General features: G+C 41.7%; 1 protein-coding gene across 2 annotated transcripts in view; it reads left to right on the plus strand.

The window, feature by feature from the left end:
- Positions 1–9,050: 9,050 nt before the first annotated feature.
- The window catches only part of LOC111220150, a 29,615-nt gene continuing 21,753 nt past the window's right edge, over positions 9,051–16,912 (plus strand). For both annotated transcript variants that reach the window (XM_022743141.1, XM_022743149.1), the window contains exons 1-5: positions 9,051–9,327; positions 9,470–9,565; positions 13,226–13,361; positions 14,540–14,725; positions 15,418–15,619. In XM_022743141.1, the coding sequence (XP_022598862.1) occupies positions 9,519–9,565; positions 13,226–13,361; positions 14,540–14,725; positions 15,418–15,619 (571 nt within the window). In that variant the 5' untranslated portion in view covers positions 9,051–9,327; positions 9,470–9,518. The remainder of the gene's footprint in view (positions 9,328–9,469; positions 9,566–13,225; positions 13,362–14,539; positions 14,726–15,417; positions 15,620–16,912) is intronic.

Raw genomic sequence — 16,912 nt, forward strand, 5'->3', positions numbered from 1 at the left:
CCTTCTGAGTGCGCTCCTTCCCGAGGGCACGCCATGGTCATTCTCTCCATAATGCTGAGGTGCGCAACACTCCATTAAGACAGTAGTGGGGGGGGGGGCGGGGGGGGGGGGGGTGGGGGGGGGGGGGGGGGGGGGGGGGGGGGAGGGTGGGGGGGAGGGGGGGGGGTGGGGGGGGGGGGGGGGGGGGTGGGGGGGGGGGGGGGGGGGCGGGGGGGGGTGGGGGGGGGGGGGGGGGGGGGGGGGAGGGGGGGGTGGGGGGGGGGGGGGGGGGGGGGGGGGGGGGGGGGGGGGGGTGGGGGGGGGGGGGGGGGGGGGGGGGGGGGGGGGGGGGGGGGGGGGGGGGGGGGGGGGGGGGGGGTGGGGGGGGGGGGGGGGGGGGGGGGTTGGGGGGGGGGGGGGGGGGGGGGGGGGGGGGGGGGGGGGGGGGGGAGGGGGGGGGGGGGGGGGGGGGGGGGGGGGGGGGGCGGGGGGGGGTGGGGGGGGGGGGGGGGGGGGGGGGGGGGGGGGGGGAGGGGGGGGGGGGGGGGGGGGGGGGGGGGGTGGGGGGGGGGGGGGGGGGGGGGGGGGGGGGGGGGGGGGTGGGGGGGGGGGGGGGGGGGGGGGGGGGGGGGGGGGGGGGGGGGGGGTGAAATGTCACAATGGAAAAGTTTGTCGCAAAAAGTCCAAAGTTTGGTGTCTACGGACTCGGCTCGTCACGCTGAGTAACATATGTCAGCCCCAGCCTTCTTAAGTCGCTCCTCCGAAGGGCTGCCATGGCGGTCTCTCATATGGCGCCGGGGGAGCACGGTTTAAATTCTGGTTTTAATAATTTCCAAAAAATTCTTGAAAGTCCACAAGTTTTGTCTACGGACCCTCGCTCGTCACGCTGAGTAACATTGTCAGCCCCAGCATTCTGAGCGCTCCCTTCCAAGGCCGCCATGGGTCATCTCTGCCATATCTGAGGTGCTGCCCACCCATTAAGACTAGTGTGAATGTCAACAATGGCGAAAAAGTTGTTGCCAAGTCCACAGTTTGATGGTTCTACGGACTCGGCTCGTCCACCGATGAAGGTAAACATATGGTTCAGTCCCCAGCCTTCTGAGTCCCTCCCTCCCGAAGGGCCGCCCATGGGCGGCCTCTCATATGCTGCCGGGGGACACTTAAATTTGCTGGGTTTTATATAATTTTCCAAAAAATTTTTTCTCGAAAGTCCACAAAGTTTTGGGTCTACGGACTCGCGCTCGTTCACGCTGAGTAACAATATGTTCAGCCCCAAGCCTTCTGAGTTCCCTCCCTTCCGAGGCAGCCATGGGACGGTTTCCATATGCCTGCCGGGGGGACACGGTTAACATTCTGTGGTTTTTAATAATTTCCAAAAAAATTTTCTCGAAAGTCCCACAAATTTGGGTGTCTAGCGAACGTGCGTCCTCTCCTACGCTGAAGTAACACATATGTCAGCCCCAGGCTTCTAAGTCGCTCCGTCGGAAGGGATGCCGTGCGTCTAAGCGTCTCCGAGGCCCGCTTTGCTCAATGTACACGAAAAATATTTGTCAAAGAGTCCACAAATTTGGTGTCTACCGGACTCTGGGGGCCTTGTTCACGCTGAGTAAATAACAGTATGTCAGCCACCTGCCTTCAACTATCGAGCTCCTTCCGAAGGGTGCCGCCATGGGTCATTCTCTCATTGCTGAGGTGCCACACGCATCGTGTGCCGCACCAAACTTTTTTTCATCAGGGGGCCACCATCAACTTTCCCTTTCTGAGAATGGCGGCCGAGGGTTTATCCTATAACACGGAAATGATATGGGCCAGGCTGAACAACCAGTATTATTGTGGAGAATTACAATGATCAATTTTGTTCTAGCTGCCCCTTCGTTTGGCTTTGCGACCAACCTGTATATTTGCAAAAAAAGTAATAGTAAAACAAACGTTTTCACACGTGTTTATTTGAAAGTACACAGATACTCTCCATTATTATATGAAAAACAACACAAAACTGATGGTAATTGCCGGGGGGGGCGCCGCGCGGCCACCGGGGCTAGCTTCTGCTTTCTGGGCGCAATGCCTGGCCGGGGGCAGGAGGGGGCGCCGACGGGCCACCGGGGCGGCTAGCTCTGCTTGCATTGGCGCAATGCCTGTGGCGGGGGGGCGCCGGCGGGCATGCCATGAGGTCATCTCTCATATGCAGAACCACATTAACACTAAAGTGTGAATGGTCACAACGGAAAAGTTTGTCCAAAGGTCCACAAGTTTGGTGTCTCGGACTCGGCTCGTCACGCCTGAGTAACAATGTCAGCCCAGCCTTCTAAGCGCTCCCTTCCGAAGGGGCGCGCCAATGGGCGGATCTGCTCATATGCCTGCGGGGGACACGGTTAAAATTCTGTGTTTTAATAATTTCAAAAAATGTTTCTTGAGAAGTCCACACAGTTTGGTGCTCATACGGACCTTCGGCTCCGTCACAGCTGGGTAACATATTGCTCAGCCCCAGCCTTCTGAGTCGGCATCCCGCTTCGTCGAAAGGGCCGCCAATGGGCGGTGCTCTTCATATGCGCCGGGGGGACCACGGGTTAAATTATCTGTGTTTTAATAATTTTTCCAAAAAAAACTATTCTCGTACAGTCCAACAAATTTGGTGTCTACGGACTCGCTTCGTCACGTGAGGTAACAATATGTTCAGCCCCCAGCCTTCTGGAGTCGCGTCCCTTCCAAAAGGCCGCCATGGTCCATCTCTCATATGCTGAGGTGCCACCATTTAAGACTAGTGTGATATGTCACAACGGAAAAGTTTGTCCAAAGTCCACAAGTTTGGTGTCTACGCAACTCGGCTCGGTCACGCTGCAGTAACTATGTCAGGCCCACAAGCCTTCTGAGTCGCTCCCTCCGAGCGGTCGCCAATGGCGGTCTCTTCATATGCTTGCGCGGGGGACACCAGTTAAATTCGTTTTTTAATCATTTCCAAAAAAACTTTCTCGAAAGTCCACAATTTGGTTCTACGGACACTCGGCTCGTCACGCTGAGTAACCATATGTCAGCCCCAGCCTTCTGAGTCGCTTCCCTTCCGAAGGGCCCGCCATGGGTACATCTCTCATACCACATGTTCAAGTAAGATAATGAGGTGATGTGATTTTTGGTAAACACGGTAACACGTTGAGTTAAACCAACGGTAAAGGTGTTTCCGTCGTTACAGGTAGTAAAATAATTTAATAACAGGAATAGTGTGTTCAGAAATTCAGGGTAGAACATTGTTGCTTATAATAAAAAGAGGCATTTTATTGCTATTAGAAATCAGTAGGCTTTACAATATCAGTGTGAGTGTGGCCTCTGCTTCTGACTGGTGAGGAGATCGATGTCCAGGTTCCCATTCCCAGTTACAGCCAGTCTCAGAGACTGTGCCAGGTTGTGGATCGTAGAGTCTGATTCTCGGTCCGATTTTTATCAGCTTCATGTGTGAAATTAAAGTTTGGGCTCACAGAATATATGTGCTCCCAAAAACTGTGACGATCTTTGTTGCGTGGCTTTCTATGTTGGGGTAGGTCTCTCATTTGGGAGGGCAGCATAGTAACTTGAATCAGAACTGTTTGGGAGCTGAATACGTCTTTTCAAGCACATCACAGGTCTGGCAACTCAGCCCAGCTCAAAATTGAAGAGAAGGCAGGGGGTGGTCTTAATGTCGGCAGCAAAAGGGTTCTGGAAGTGCGGATTTGCTTTAACTGGACATTGATAGCTCACGGAACCGCACACCGACTCCGCCCCTCAGTGTTTCCAAGTGCGTCCTTGCACCTTCTCGGTTGGGTAACGGACCGCCGGTTTATCTCAGCTGAAGGGCTTCGAGTAGCAGGCGAGATGGGTGAAGCTCTTTTTTTTGCACCTGTCCAAATAAGAGCGCTTAGTTATAGGCCTCAAATACTTTGATGTGGGAATACATTCAGATTAGTTTTCCACTTGCCTTGGAGCTGCCAAGTTGAGGCCGTTTAAAATTTCTGACACATCTGTTAATAAAGGCGAGGTCCCATTTCCATTCTGTGTCGATCAGCTCTGGGACAGTTTTTCCCGTTGTCAGGAGAAAGGCATTGATTTCGGGTAGCAGGTCGTAAAAACGCTTCAAAACTCTGCCCCGGCTTAACCAGCGGACTTCAGTGTGGTAAAGCACGTCTCCGTGGGCTGATTCTAGCTCGGAGAGAAAGGCTTGGAACTGCCTGTGTTTAAGTCCGTTTGCTCTGATGAAGTTTATGCAGGACACAACCACCTTCATGACAGATTCCCACCTCAGAACTTTGCAGCTTGACGCTGGCTCGGTCACGATCAAAGTCACGTCAGAATATACCATTGTGTGAGGAGGTGAAGATGAGCCACTATTAACTATAAATAGCTCATAACTATGGTCAATTTTAATTAGAATGCCAACCTTTAAGTACGGATATGTTATGATGTTCTGATAGGAAAATGCAATTTAATAAAAATTGGTTGATGTTTAGAGGGATTGTCTGGGATCGTTAAGTGGGCCACTCCAATTGCTTTGGCGGGCCGGATGTGGCCCGCGGGCCGTAGTTTGGGGACCCCTGCTGTACAGTATAATGCAATACATTTTTTAGTGGTTGATTCAACTCACTGTTCACTTTTTTGGCTGTGGTTGTTATGTAAGACTGATTTGTTTTAAAAAGCTATTCTAATATTTTGTTTATTCATCTGTGAAACATGTTATTTCACACATATTGATTCACACAAATTAGATACACTTCTGAATACCATGCATTGCAACACCTCAAGAACATAGAAATCCAATAGTCTAAACCTATTTGAAACAGTCTTAATAAAAACTGAATAGAGGTCGGTTACGGTTATGATGAAGTAGTTGATAAATATATAATTTATTGCAGCAGTATTTTGGACAGCAGTAGATTGTACAGAGGTTTTTATATTTGTACCCAGGGGCAGAGGCGTTATGTTTTCAGGTTGTCTGTCTGTACGTCCCATTCTCATGAACGCGATAGCTCAGTTACTTCCTGAAGGAATTTCTTCAAAGTTGGTACAAAAATTCACTTGGACTCAAGGATGAGCTGATTAGATTTTGGTGGTCAAAGGTCAAAGTCACGGTGACCTCACTAAACACATTTTTGGCTTTTTGAACGCAATATCTCGGGAACTCCTCTAGGGAATCCTTTTAAATTTGGAACATGGTATTCAGAAGTGTATCTAATTTGTGTGAATCAATATGTGTGAAATAACATGTTTCACAGATGAATAAACGAAATATTAGAATAGCTTTTTAAAACAAATCAGTCTTACATAACAACCACAGCCAAAAAAGTGAACAGAGTTGAATCAACCACTAAAAAATGTATTGCATTATACTGTACAGGGTTTCTGTGTTTGTGGTAACGGTATGCATGGTTCCTATTTGTCCAACATGACTGAACTTTCTGAATTTTATGATGCATGTGGAATTACTTTTTGATAAAACGACATTTACAACACACATACACATTACATCATGTGCACATCAGATATTTCCCACACCAGTCTCATCTTGTGAGCCGGGATGTGGTGCACCCTCTATAAAAATCATTCTTGATTTTCGATAATCTCCCTGCAACCTATATGAAATAAATTGCACTGAAAATAGCATTCTGCAATAAAGATTTCAGTGCAGTTCTATTATTAGGGTTGTGAATGTGATATTTGGGATATTAATGTATTTCAAGTCTAACAAGTGTCATTTTTAGTCAAGTAAACTCATGCCAGATCAAAGGCTTTACCTTATTACCTTTCTAAAAGCAGACCGTCCTGATCCACACTTTGTTTCAGACAACATTCAGCCACATTTGGAGAATGCAGCTCTACAACACTTTGATGAATTTGACATTTCTGAACATTTATACAGCACTCTGCCTCTTTTGGTTAACGAAACGTCTTTGTATCATATAGTAATATGTCTATATATAACTGCTCTGCAATCTTTCTGGCAGACTTTAGATATCAAACTGCAGGCTGTTTCAATGTTTGAACCAGATGTGGGGGGGACACAATTTTTACTTTGTGATTAGTGGTGCAGTTTGTAGGAATAGTTTTATGTGACTTTTCTTTTAGTTTGTAGCAGTGGAGGCTAAAGGAAGAATCAACAATGTGTGTCTGTCTAAGTGTATGTATTCGACCAGGGGGAGGCTTATCTCAATTGATTCTTACCTAAATACATTCTCTCAGCACAATCAGAGCTGATCAATGCCCCAAGGCCTTTATAGAGTTCTTGCTGTGCATAATTTTCAAAAACTCTCTGTTTGTGTCTTCATGTTTCCTTAATATACTGATCAGTAGCACTCCCTTTCACATTCATCCTGATCAGTGGCAGTGCAATCTTCTCTGGACACTGAACGTATCTGCCGAAACAGTTAGAAGCTACATGTTTGTTTTTTTAATTCATGAGTACACATCAATAGTAGTGTCAAAGCTATCATTTTTGATTGATAGAGGGAAGACAGTGGAGTTGAAAATGAACTCACAGCAATGAGCAATGTACATTTGTCAAGTGGATAATGTATTAAGTTATTGCCTCATATTATTTATAGATCAAACAGAAGCAGAACAACATGAACATTCCACTGGAGTCCGCTGGTTAACTTCCGAATGTATGGCATGTCTAATATTTAGTGTTACTTTAGCCTTGGTTTGGTCTAATGACTGATGAGAAAACTATCTAGGCCCATAATTTACTTCAGCTCTCCACCATTTCACTCAGGGCAAGTATTGTACCATGGGGTAGTGTGAGCTTGTGAGCTGGAAGCAGCTGCCCACAGTCTTATGTATGGGATGTTTAAGGAAACAAACCAGAGACAATAAGCTTAAATTGGCTTATACCTGCAGTACATGCAGCTGTAGAATGGCAGTGACACTGACAGTGTCAGAAACCCTTTCATAATAAAGGGCACTATTTGAATCTATATAAACCTAAGACTAAAATTCCAAAATGAAATTAAACAACTGTATCTTTTAGAGAGCGAAGAGAATAGTGGTTTCCAGTAGATATTCTCTGCTAATCTAGGGAGTTTGAGTTAAAATTTCATTCATGACCCTTCTCCTCCCTTGCCATTTTACAGCCTCTGAACAGCCGATTAATACTGAGAGTAAGCATAGCCTCTCCATGTGTATCTACAGCAGGTAGTTATTCTCAACACACAGTCCATATGGTTACTAATTATAGTTTGGCAATGAGCATTTCAACGTGCCCAAATCAGAGCCAGGGATGGGTACCTTGCTACTGACCTTTCTGTAGATCTGAGAGGCATCAGCTGTGAATAGCAGTAGCACTGCCCTCCGTGACATTACAATCGTGATGTGAGCAACATTTCACAGATCATGGAGCAGGACTGTGGAGCTAAGAGCACTGCTTCTGAGAAATGACAAGATGCCAAACTCTTGTCTGACACAACTTTGTGTGGTCTGTTAGCCATTCCCATATCCTTTTATGAACAATAAGAGATGGTTTTTGGGATGTTTCGCTTGCAAGTGATCTTGCTTCTCCAAATCAAACACATAAAATCTGCTTTCTCTCTTGCCTTGCTCTGTGGTTGCTGTATGTTATAATTGTGGAACTGTTTTGAAACTCAACCACCTGAAGGTGGGGGGAGATACCACCGCCATGTTGACCATATGGCCAGCTTATTATGCACTGGCAGAGCATCTTAATGAGAGTCCACAATCTGACAGGGACATTCTTTTGAGCCCACACCACACACACACACACACACACACACACACACACACACACACACACACACAACATGCAGGACCATGGCTTCATGGACGCAAACACACACATTCTTGTGCAAATGTACACACACCATTTAAGACACACATGACTGAGATGAAAGAAATTCACATGAACCAACGGTGTACACAAACAAGAACTCTTGTCCATCTCTTCTCTTACACACACACCAGGATCATTTGTGACACACACACACACACACACACACACACACACACACACACACACACACACCTCAAAACCACTGAAAAATCACTGAAGCATAGGCACAGGCTACAATCAAAGCTCGGTACTGACACCCAGTGGTAACAGTAACACACTAAATTTGTAATTGCCATCAATGTCAGTACTTGACCTTGACAATAACTCATTAAAATTTGTCGTTGGTTTTGTTTTGGAACAATAGTTAATAATTTTTACAACGCCTAAAATAACATGTTTCATGTTAGAATGGCATTAAGCCCAGCAGACAGGAATAAACCGTTTGTTTACAAAAAGGCAAAGCAAACAAGAACCCTTACATTAAGTGTAACAACAGAGCACCTGTTCCCATGGCGTTTTCAGATGACACAAGTTTTACAACCATAAATTAACCACAAACACTTATAAAAACAATTTCATATACAGTACATGTAGACAAAGCTCAATCCAAAACACTACACTGATCATCTTGGAGTCATATTTAAGGACGGATGGCATTTCTTTGATATCTGATGTACTTTCAAAATATAAAGGACGAAGCATTTATGTGAGACGCACTCTCCATACAGCATCTTCTCACCCAAGGTTATCCTTAGTACAGAACACTAAATGTTAGCCTTAGTTAATTAAAAACACTTAAGACTGCGTGCATACGTGCGTGCGTGCGTGCGTGCGTGCGTCAGTGCAAATGATCCTTGTACCTTTTTACTGCCCCTCATAAAAACTGGATAGATAACTTCAATTTTTTGGCGAGTGAGAAGCTTTGATTACACACACACACACACACGCATGCATGCACACACACACACCCAATCTAAAAAATCTTCTTTTTTTTTAAATCTCCAATCATATCCATTACTCATGTTGGGTGGATACACTATTTTATGGTTTCTCATCAATATCTCCGAAACCTACGTACACACTTCCTGGTTTACACTGCTTACATGAACTATGATCATCGGACAGGCGCACACACACACACCTGAGAGGGCTGAACCTGGCTCTCTACATGGGTGTTTCTTTCATAAACTGGTGATAACACACAAACAGATGAACAAAAGATAAACTGACTTACAGACTGTCAGTCTGACTGAGACTGTGACGCAGTTGGTTTCCAGTCCAAAACTCAAGATTTTTTAATGAAACTAATTTAAAATACATACATTTTTACTCATGATTTGGGATTTCATGTAATTTCATTCTACTTTGGATGGTTGAAACTTCTTTCCTGTGGATAAAAGTTTGCTGATATTTGAGTTTGGAGGACATTTTTCTGAGTTTGAGGTGAACTGAAGGTAGAGCTTCTTTGAAGAGATACAAAAACACTAGAGGTGGACTTCTGGAAACTTGAAGACAAAGATCCAATAAATAGAAGAATTATCAAGGTACAGTTTCTGTTTTTTTACATTTTAAAATGGCTTAATTAGGTCATTCTGTCATTTTAAAATACCTATTATACTGTGGTTAATTTAAAAAAGGACTAATTTCAGGTTGCTGTTTGAATATTTTTTTCTCTTTGACACACAGACTCTACACAAGTCACCATACGGCTGGAGCAGTGAAGTAGGCAAGCAAGATGGAGGAACTCAAATACAGAGGAAAGAAAAGAGAGGGAAGGCACAGGTAAAAATTAATCTACCCTACGTGTTGCCTCTTTAGGTCATTATGTTTATTTTCTGCTTCATTTAAGGCGGTGACTGATGTTACAGATGAAAAAAGAGGATAATAAGTTGAATTTAAATATATATTAAATACATATGGATGGCAGCCCACTGGGCCCAGCTGCCACAATTTGATCTCAATTAGCCTGCCTGATCAAATATATGCAATGGGTAAAGACACCTGTCTAGATGACACTTTCTTCCTATAGGCAGCACAACATTGTCTTCTCTGGTGGCTCCTTCTATTGTTTGTAATCCATGCTGTCTTTGTGAGGCTTTTTGGCAATCAAACAAAATTGGTTCTGTACTGTGGAAACATGATAACTTGCTAAGGAAATAACCTGTGGAAATATTCCTAAAAGTCTTTTAATTTGGTGTAAACCAAAGCTACTACCTGTAGTCCTATACCTATTTGTATTACGATTAATACTGGGTGTAAGCAAGGCCTTGTTAGAAATTCAATAGACTGCTTAATTTCTCTGTAAAATTTTTCTTATCATACATACAGTGGCAAGAATAAGTATGTGAACCCTTTGGAATGACCTGGTTTTCTGCATTCATTTTATACGATGTGATCTGATCTTCATCTAAGTCACAAATGTAGACAAACACAGTGTCTCTAAGCTAATATCACACAAACAATTGTAATCTTTTGTCTCTTTATTGAACACACCCTTTAAACATTCACAGTGCCGGTGGAAAAAGTAAGTGAACCCTTGGATTTTTTTAAATGGTCAAACCTCCTTTGGCAGTAATAACTTCAAACAAGTGCTTCCAGTAGCTGCTGATCAGACCGGCACAATGATGAGGAGGAAATTAGGAAAATTCTTCCTTATAGAACAGCTTCAGCTCAGCCATATTCTAAGGATGTCTAGTGTGGATCTCTTTTGAGGTCATTCCACAATATCACTATTGGGTTAAGGTCTGGGCTCTAACTGGGCTCTAGAATTTACTTTGATATTTATGGTCTTTGTCCTGCTACATCACCCAACTTCTACTGAGCTTCAGCTGGTGGACAGCCACACTGACATTATCCTGTAAAATGGAAAGCTATTGACACAAAAACATTCCTAATTAGCTAGCTGTTACATAATATATAAAAAAAAAAAGAAAAAAAGATGTGTGAAGTATAAATGAAAATGAAGTTGGTTTGAAGTGTCACTGAGAAGACTTAACAAAAATCTAAAAAGCTCTCCTGGCCATTCTGAATATACATTTGTAATGCTCCCTAGCTCCAGGTCTACTGTCAAGTTGTACGACGTGCCAGGCTTCAATACTGGATTAAATTATATCATAAGAAAAACATAATATGACAAGCTTTAACCTGCGCTGCCCAACAAATCTGGTGAAAACTGATTAGTTATTCAGGAAGGACTTTGCTGAATGTCTGAATGTATCAGTGAGAAAGTTATTGTGAATATAGTACACAAATTCAGACAAACTTGGATGCTTTCTGTATCTGTTCAGAGGGCATAATCTGTTTACAATAACAAATAATTTATTTCTATGTGTTTACAACTATAGTCTTAAGTCAGAAATGACCAACAGTCTGTCTAGATGGTCCAATATGAAAATAGCTTTTTTTGTACTGTCTTCATTTGCATACAGTAGATAGAAAAGACGGAAAGGTTACACTTTACAATTTGGCAACAATCTGTACTTGATCACAGATACTTACTGGAAGTGAAAAGATTAAAGAGGGAATTCATTTCCTTATTCAAGGACAGTTTGGATTATTCTTTAACTAACAATGCTAACGAGGCAAAATTTTTCATGCCATCATTTAAAGTTGTATCTGACTGGCTATAGTCATGAGACAGATTTAGAAACAAATACATTGAACACACAATGCAGCTTTGAATTAGGCAGCTGCTGCACTTCCACAAGCTTATTAACCTCTTTATCACTATTAGGAGGTTAATTGTTAGTTAGATGGATATTGGTAATGGATATAATCATCAAATTGTTTGTCCAGTGATATATAATAAAGTATTGTATTACCAAGTTTGTATTTGGTATAATTTACATTTGAGGAACCAGCTAATTTCCCCGGTGCGCCGCTGTGCTTCTCTTTATTGCTGTGGCTGATATCATCCTAACAGACACTGACTGCTGTTAAGGGAGTGCTACTCCATTTAAAATGTTAAATACATACTATAGTTTCAATCACCTTCTGCATATTTATACCACTAAGGAGAAAAGACTCCAGTTGTTTCTAGGATTAGAATTTTTCAAATACATTACATATATATTCTGCTATCGTTCATCTGATAAAAAGGAAAGTTTTACAGGAAAACACATTTTCAATTAAGTATGATTTTAAAAAGGAAAAATAAAAAAAAACAATGCCAGATATGGCATATAGTGTCTACAGTCTGAGAAAACTAGCAAATACTGGTGTTACTGAAATCACTGAAATTTTTTTTTTCAGTCATAAATAATAATAGGAGCTGGGCAGAAAGATAAATACCAATAGTATTATGAGCCACGAGGTCCAGAGAGCATTTAGCAGGATTGAAATGACAAAACTGGAAACCAAAAATCTATTTCTTTACTGGCATCAGTGGCATCAACATCAGTGTTGGCATTGTGTGTTAAACTTCTCTGTGCTTGAGTGACAAGATATACATTTGTACTCTGTTATTATAATTGGTATTGATTATTCAAATTAAATACAGTCTATCCTCCAGCACTTTAAAAGCTTAGTTCTTCTAAAAAGAACAGCTTTTCATGGTTAATTACGTAATGACTAGTTATATGTATCATTGAAGACAAGAGTTCATCACTGTTCACAAACACTCTTATCTCAAATAAACAGCTTCTGCCAGTGTGACTCAGGCCATAAAAGAACAGCTGTATTTGATATACGTAACTGATAATATTTGATAGTTGCTATGGCAAAGTCAAAGACCGCATGTGTTATCAATTCCAGATAGAGAACCCACACCCTCCTAATTGACATTATTCAGCTAGCAGTGGGGGGTGGCTGATAGGCTGATAAATAATCAACATCTTAAGTTTGTTTTCCGGTGTAGACTCGGTCACCTGTCATACCTGTGTACCTTTGTTTGCTTAGGTCAGAATCCAGGCTTGGATCTCTATCACACATCATTCACCCTTCTCTTTATGATAAAATCTTTCATCTCACAGCAATGCAAAGTGGCTGGTAACAACAAAGTAGACAGACAAACAAATCTAACAACTAAAAGAAAGAAAACAAGATGGGAATATTGTATTCAAAAAAGAAATGACATTGACAGCCACAAAAAGGTAAAGACAAATTGTACCCATGAATCTGTACCCTCACAGGAAATATACAAAATGGGTTCAGTTATTTAAATGACTAGACCACACACACCCTGATTAAGACCTGCATCATCTGAATTATAATAATTGTAATTCCTTCATATATATCTTTATTTGGTCTTGTTGGCTTCCTCATAACAGGTTAACACGCTCTCTGGTTTTAGCCCATGTCCAGCAGGAGTCTATAATTCAATGGGTCTCACTGGCCTTCTGCCATGGATCTGCCATCTTGGTTAATTTTCCTTGGACAACTATGATATAACTGTGATAGCGGCTCAAGATGGTCAATATATGTGCGTCCATGTGTGCATCTCAGGGATACATGGGATCCATTCCAGCTGAACCCAGTAGGAGCTGAGAAGGAATCTAAGAGAAGATGTTTCCAACTGGCCCAGTATCTGGTGGCGGTGATTGTGGGGTTAGCCGTCTTGACCAGTGCTGTTATCGCTAAGGTAGGATTATCTACCCGTCTATCTATCTGTAAAGTTATTTTTCTTTCTATTCCTCATTGGTGGTGAGGCATAGAAGGAGAAACACCACCATGAAGTTCCTGGCTCTGGTTTCAGAGGCATCAAGCTAAAAATCTTTGGGTCATTTTTCATCATAGGATCTTAGTCAAATACATGTGTGCATGTCTTTTACTGCCAATAAGTGTTTAAAGCTGTTACTGTGTATTCAATATTCAATTGGCAAATTAGAAACGATTGCTGTAAAAACTTGTATTTATTTTTATTACTACACTTGAACAAATTATTTAATTTGAATATGTGCTGTTGATGATACATTTCTTTAATTGTATCACTTTCTGTAGCCTGCATCTGAGAGTTGTTGTTCCTGAAATATTTAACCAACCCTGTTGTGATTAGAAAACTGAATGCTGTTTTAAACGTATCTAAACTGCACAGGTAATGTTAGACTAATCAGCTATAAACAATCATGAACACCAAAAACACATTTATTTATGCATTAGATAAGTATTTTATATTAAAATATAAATTGTTTTCAGTGCAGTGATTGTAGTTCATTTTTTCAGAACTTAAACGGTTTACCAAAATATGTCTTATCTGTTTCTGCCTGTCTGTCCACAAAGTAACATGAACAATATTCCAGCTATTTATGATAGGGCAGAGCTTACAATACTTGATGCCTTTGTACCCATCTTTCTCCCTTTGTTGTTTTATCTCTCTCTGTTTCTTTGTGTATCTGTCTCCCTCTTTGAAAATATCATCTTCATTTTTCTCTATCAGTCTTGTGTTTGCATCGTCTACCTCTGAGCTTCTGTCCCTATTCCCTTTCAGTTTTTAATCTTCCTCCTTTGGCCTTGTCTTTAATTCTATGTCTTGTTGATGAATCACAGAGTTACAGTCAGTCACAAAGCAATGAATTCCCAAAATATTACTGTCTCAATTTTCCTATGTAATAAAAATGTTTATTGTTCAACCTGATTAACTTCCTTATTGGTGTGAGGGTAAATGGTAATGAAGCAATGAGGTGACCTTACAGTTAATCTACAATAGGAGCTGGAAGCAGGGAGAGGTTGTCATTAAATCCTAGTCATCTTTATATTTACAGTACATGGAAGTCCAAATTTCAGTTTTTCTTAACATACTTAAATTGTTTGTCCAATCAGGGCTCTCTCTTGGTGTTATCAACGCTGTCCAGTCCAACCTCCATGCGCAGCCAAAAGGAAAAACAGTTCTACATGCTGATGTTGGTTTTCTGTCTGGTTTGCCCCAACTTCCTGGTGTTCATTAAATCACTGTGGAGGTGTGCCTTCAAGAGCTTTGTACAGCCCAACATGAAGACCATGTCACTTGTACGTTTTTATGAATCTTGCTTTTTTATTATGTACAGTGCTTTGCATGTGATTGTAACAAATAAGATAATGGAAAAATGCATATGGTACAACCTTAAAATCTAGGGGTTAGCAATATCACAAGCATATAACAACAATATTTGTTTTGATTTTTGTTGGGGGTTGAGTTTTTAATCTGTTCATCTGTCACTCTTTATGAAAGAGACACTTTAGGGAACAATGTAAAATGGTTCCACAGTAAAATATTACACTTTACTAAACCAAATACATGACTATACACAAGTGCATGTACAATTAGCAGATTTTAACCATAGTATGTCAGTGCATCATATTGTCATGTTCCTAGTCAATGTGTACACATGAATGAGAATCATGCTTCTTGTGGTTTTCAAAATTACTGCACACAGGAAACAAGCAAAATCCTCACTGCCATATCAATACATTCAGCAAATCCACATAACATTTGATTTCTTGATTGTTAAACTAATGCTGGGCAAAGGTCAATTTATTTAACCACAACAGTTCCAGTATGGTTTAAAAAAGTTAGTGTTGTACAATTGGTGGTAATCATTTTGGCCACAGCTGCGCTATTTTGACTGTTTGGATTCAGTTTCATTCATGAGAGTAGACCAGTTTTCACCCACTGAAATATATGTATATGTGACATAATGGCACCTTTGTGTCTCTTCCAGGTTTGTGCAATTGAGTGTCTGGTGTCTCTTGGAACTTCAGTCCTGGTGCTAGTCGTAATGCCTCAGTTTGATGTGTTGACTAATCTCTTCATCAGTGGAGGAGTCTGTATTATGTCTGCCATTCTGCAGATTGTGTTCAGACTACAGAGGGAAAAGTGGAAAATCGTGTTCCCAATATGCTCCCTCATTCTCACAGTTGCAGGTAACTCATTAATTTACTGCCCATTAGGAAGTCTTTGTCTGCCTTTTTTTGAACACTTGTAACTAATATCGACGACAGAATCACAAAGCCGACCTCCAATACTACCTTCACAGTCAAAAGATGGTGCTGTTGAGTGTCCAGTCCCATTTGGTTTGTTGTTATCTCCAAAATGAAAATCTGGATCTGACTGTTCTTTTACTCCATAGACTTAACATATCACTGCTTCACAAGAATATATTAAATTCACCTTTGAAAGTGTCTGTTAGTTCAAATGTAATGTTTGATAGCCATGCTCATACATATTTCCATATACAAAACTGGGACTATAGTAGTGAAGAAGAAAGAGGACAACAGTTTGGTATCTTCTTCCTCCTACGGCAAAGGTGCAATAATAGATGTCATATACTGATTGTTTTCCTCAGTTTCTCCCACTTGTTTTGAACACATTTCAGTCATAGTTTCTGCCTTCAGGTTTTGACTGAATTGAAGTGTCTCTAATTATCAGCCCCAACACTTTCTTTCCATTGTTCATTTGTTTTTTTTCCATGCAACATCGGGTTCAGTAAATCTGCCACCCTAATTGTAACAACTGTCTCAGATGAATGATATAAGATTTACTAACTGGCAAAACACTGACATGCTCTGATTTGAGCATTCAAATAGTAGTTTCATGTATGTTGCAAGCTCCAGGTTTCATGGAGGAGACAAACACTTCAACAGCTCACATTGTTTATAAAACATGTTTGAATCCTGACAAACTTTTAGCTACAACATGAATGAAGCCTAGTGCCAGAAGTAGCCTATCTAGGTAACAAATGCGATGTTACCTAGATTAGACAAATCTAGGTAGGTCATGTAACAATGACTGCAACCCTTTCTCCAAGAAATGACATTTATCTACAACTTAATTGTTTTCCCAACTACATTGTGGTAGCGAACATAATCACTGGCTGGATTATTTTCAGAGGCAACATCTCTGTGAATAAAGTGTTACATTTGACTACCACACTGGAGTCACAAGGACATGACTGGGGTGGATGGTGGCCAGACAAAATACGTGACCGTGACACCAGAGCCCAGAGTTTGCAACCACAGTCCCATCTCCTTTTAGGTTTAGTTAAGGTTAGGGAAAGGTTGCAGTTTTCATTAAATGTGAATAAACAAGTCACATTTTCTGTAATTAACCAGACCACAATCAGTCCCTATAGTGCTGCCAGTACCTAAACATTAACATGTTACATACCATTTCCTCATTATATTAACTATACCAACCTATTAACCTTAACATTATTA

This window comes from Seriola dumerili, unplaced genomic scaffold (assembly GCF_002260705.1).
Source record: "Seriola dumerili isolate Sdu_G_001 unplaced genomic scaffold, Sdu_1.0 BDQW01000003.1, whole genome shotgun sequence".
NCBI classification, from domain to species: domain Eukaryota; kingdom Metazoa; phylum Chordata; class Actinopteri; order Carangiformes; family Carangidae; genus Seriola; species Seriola dumerili.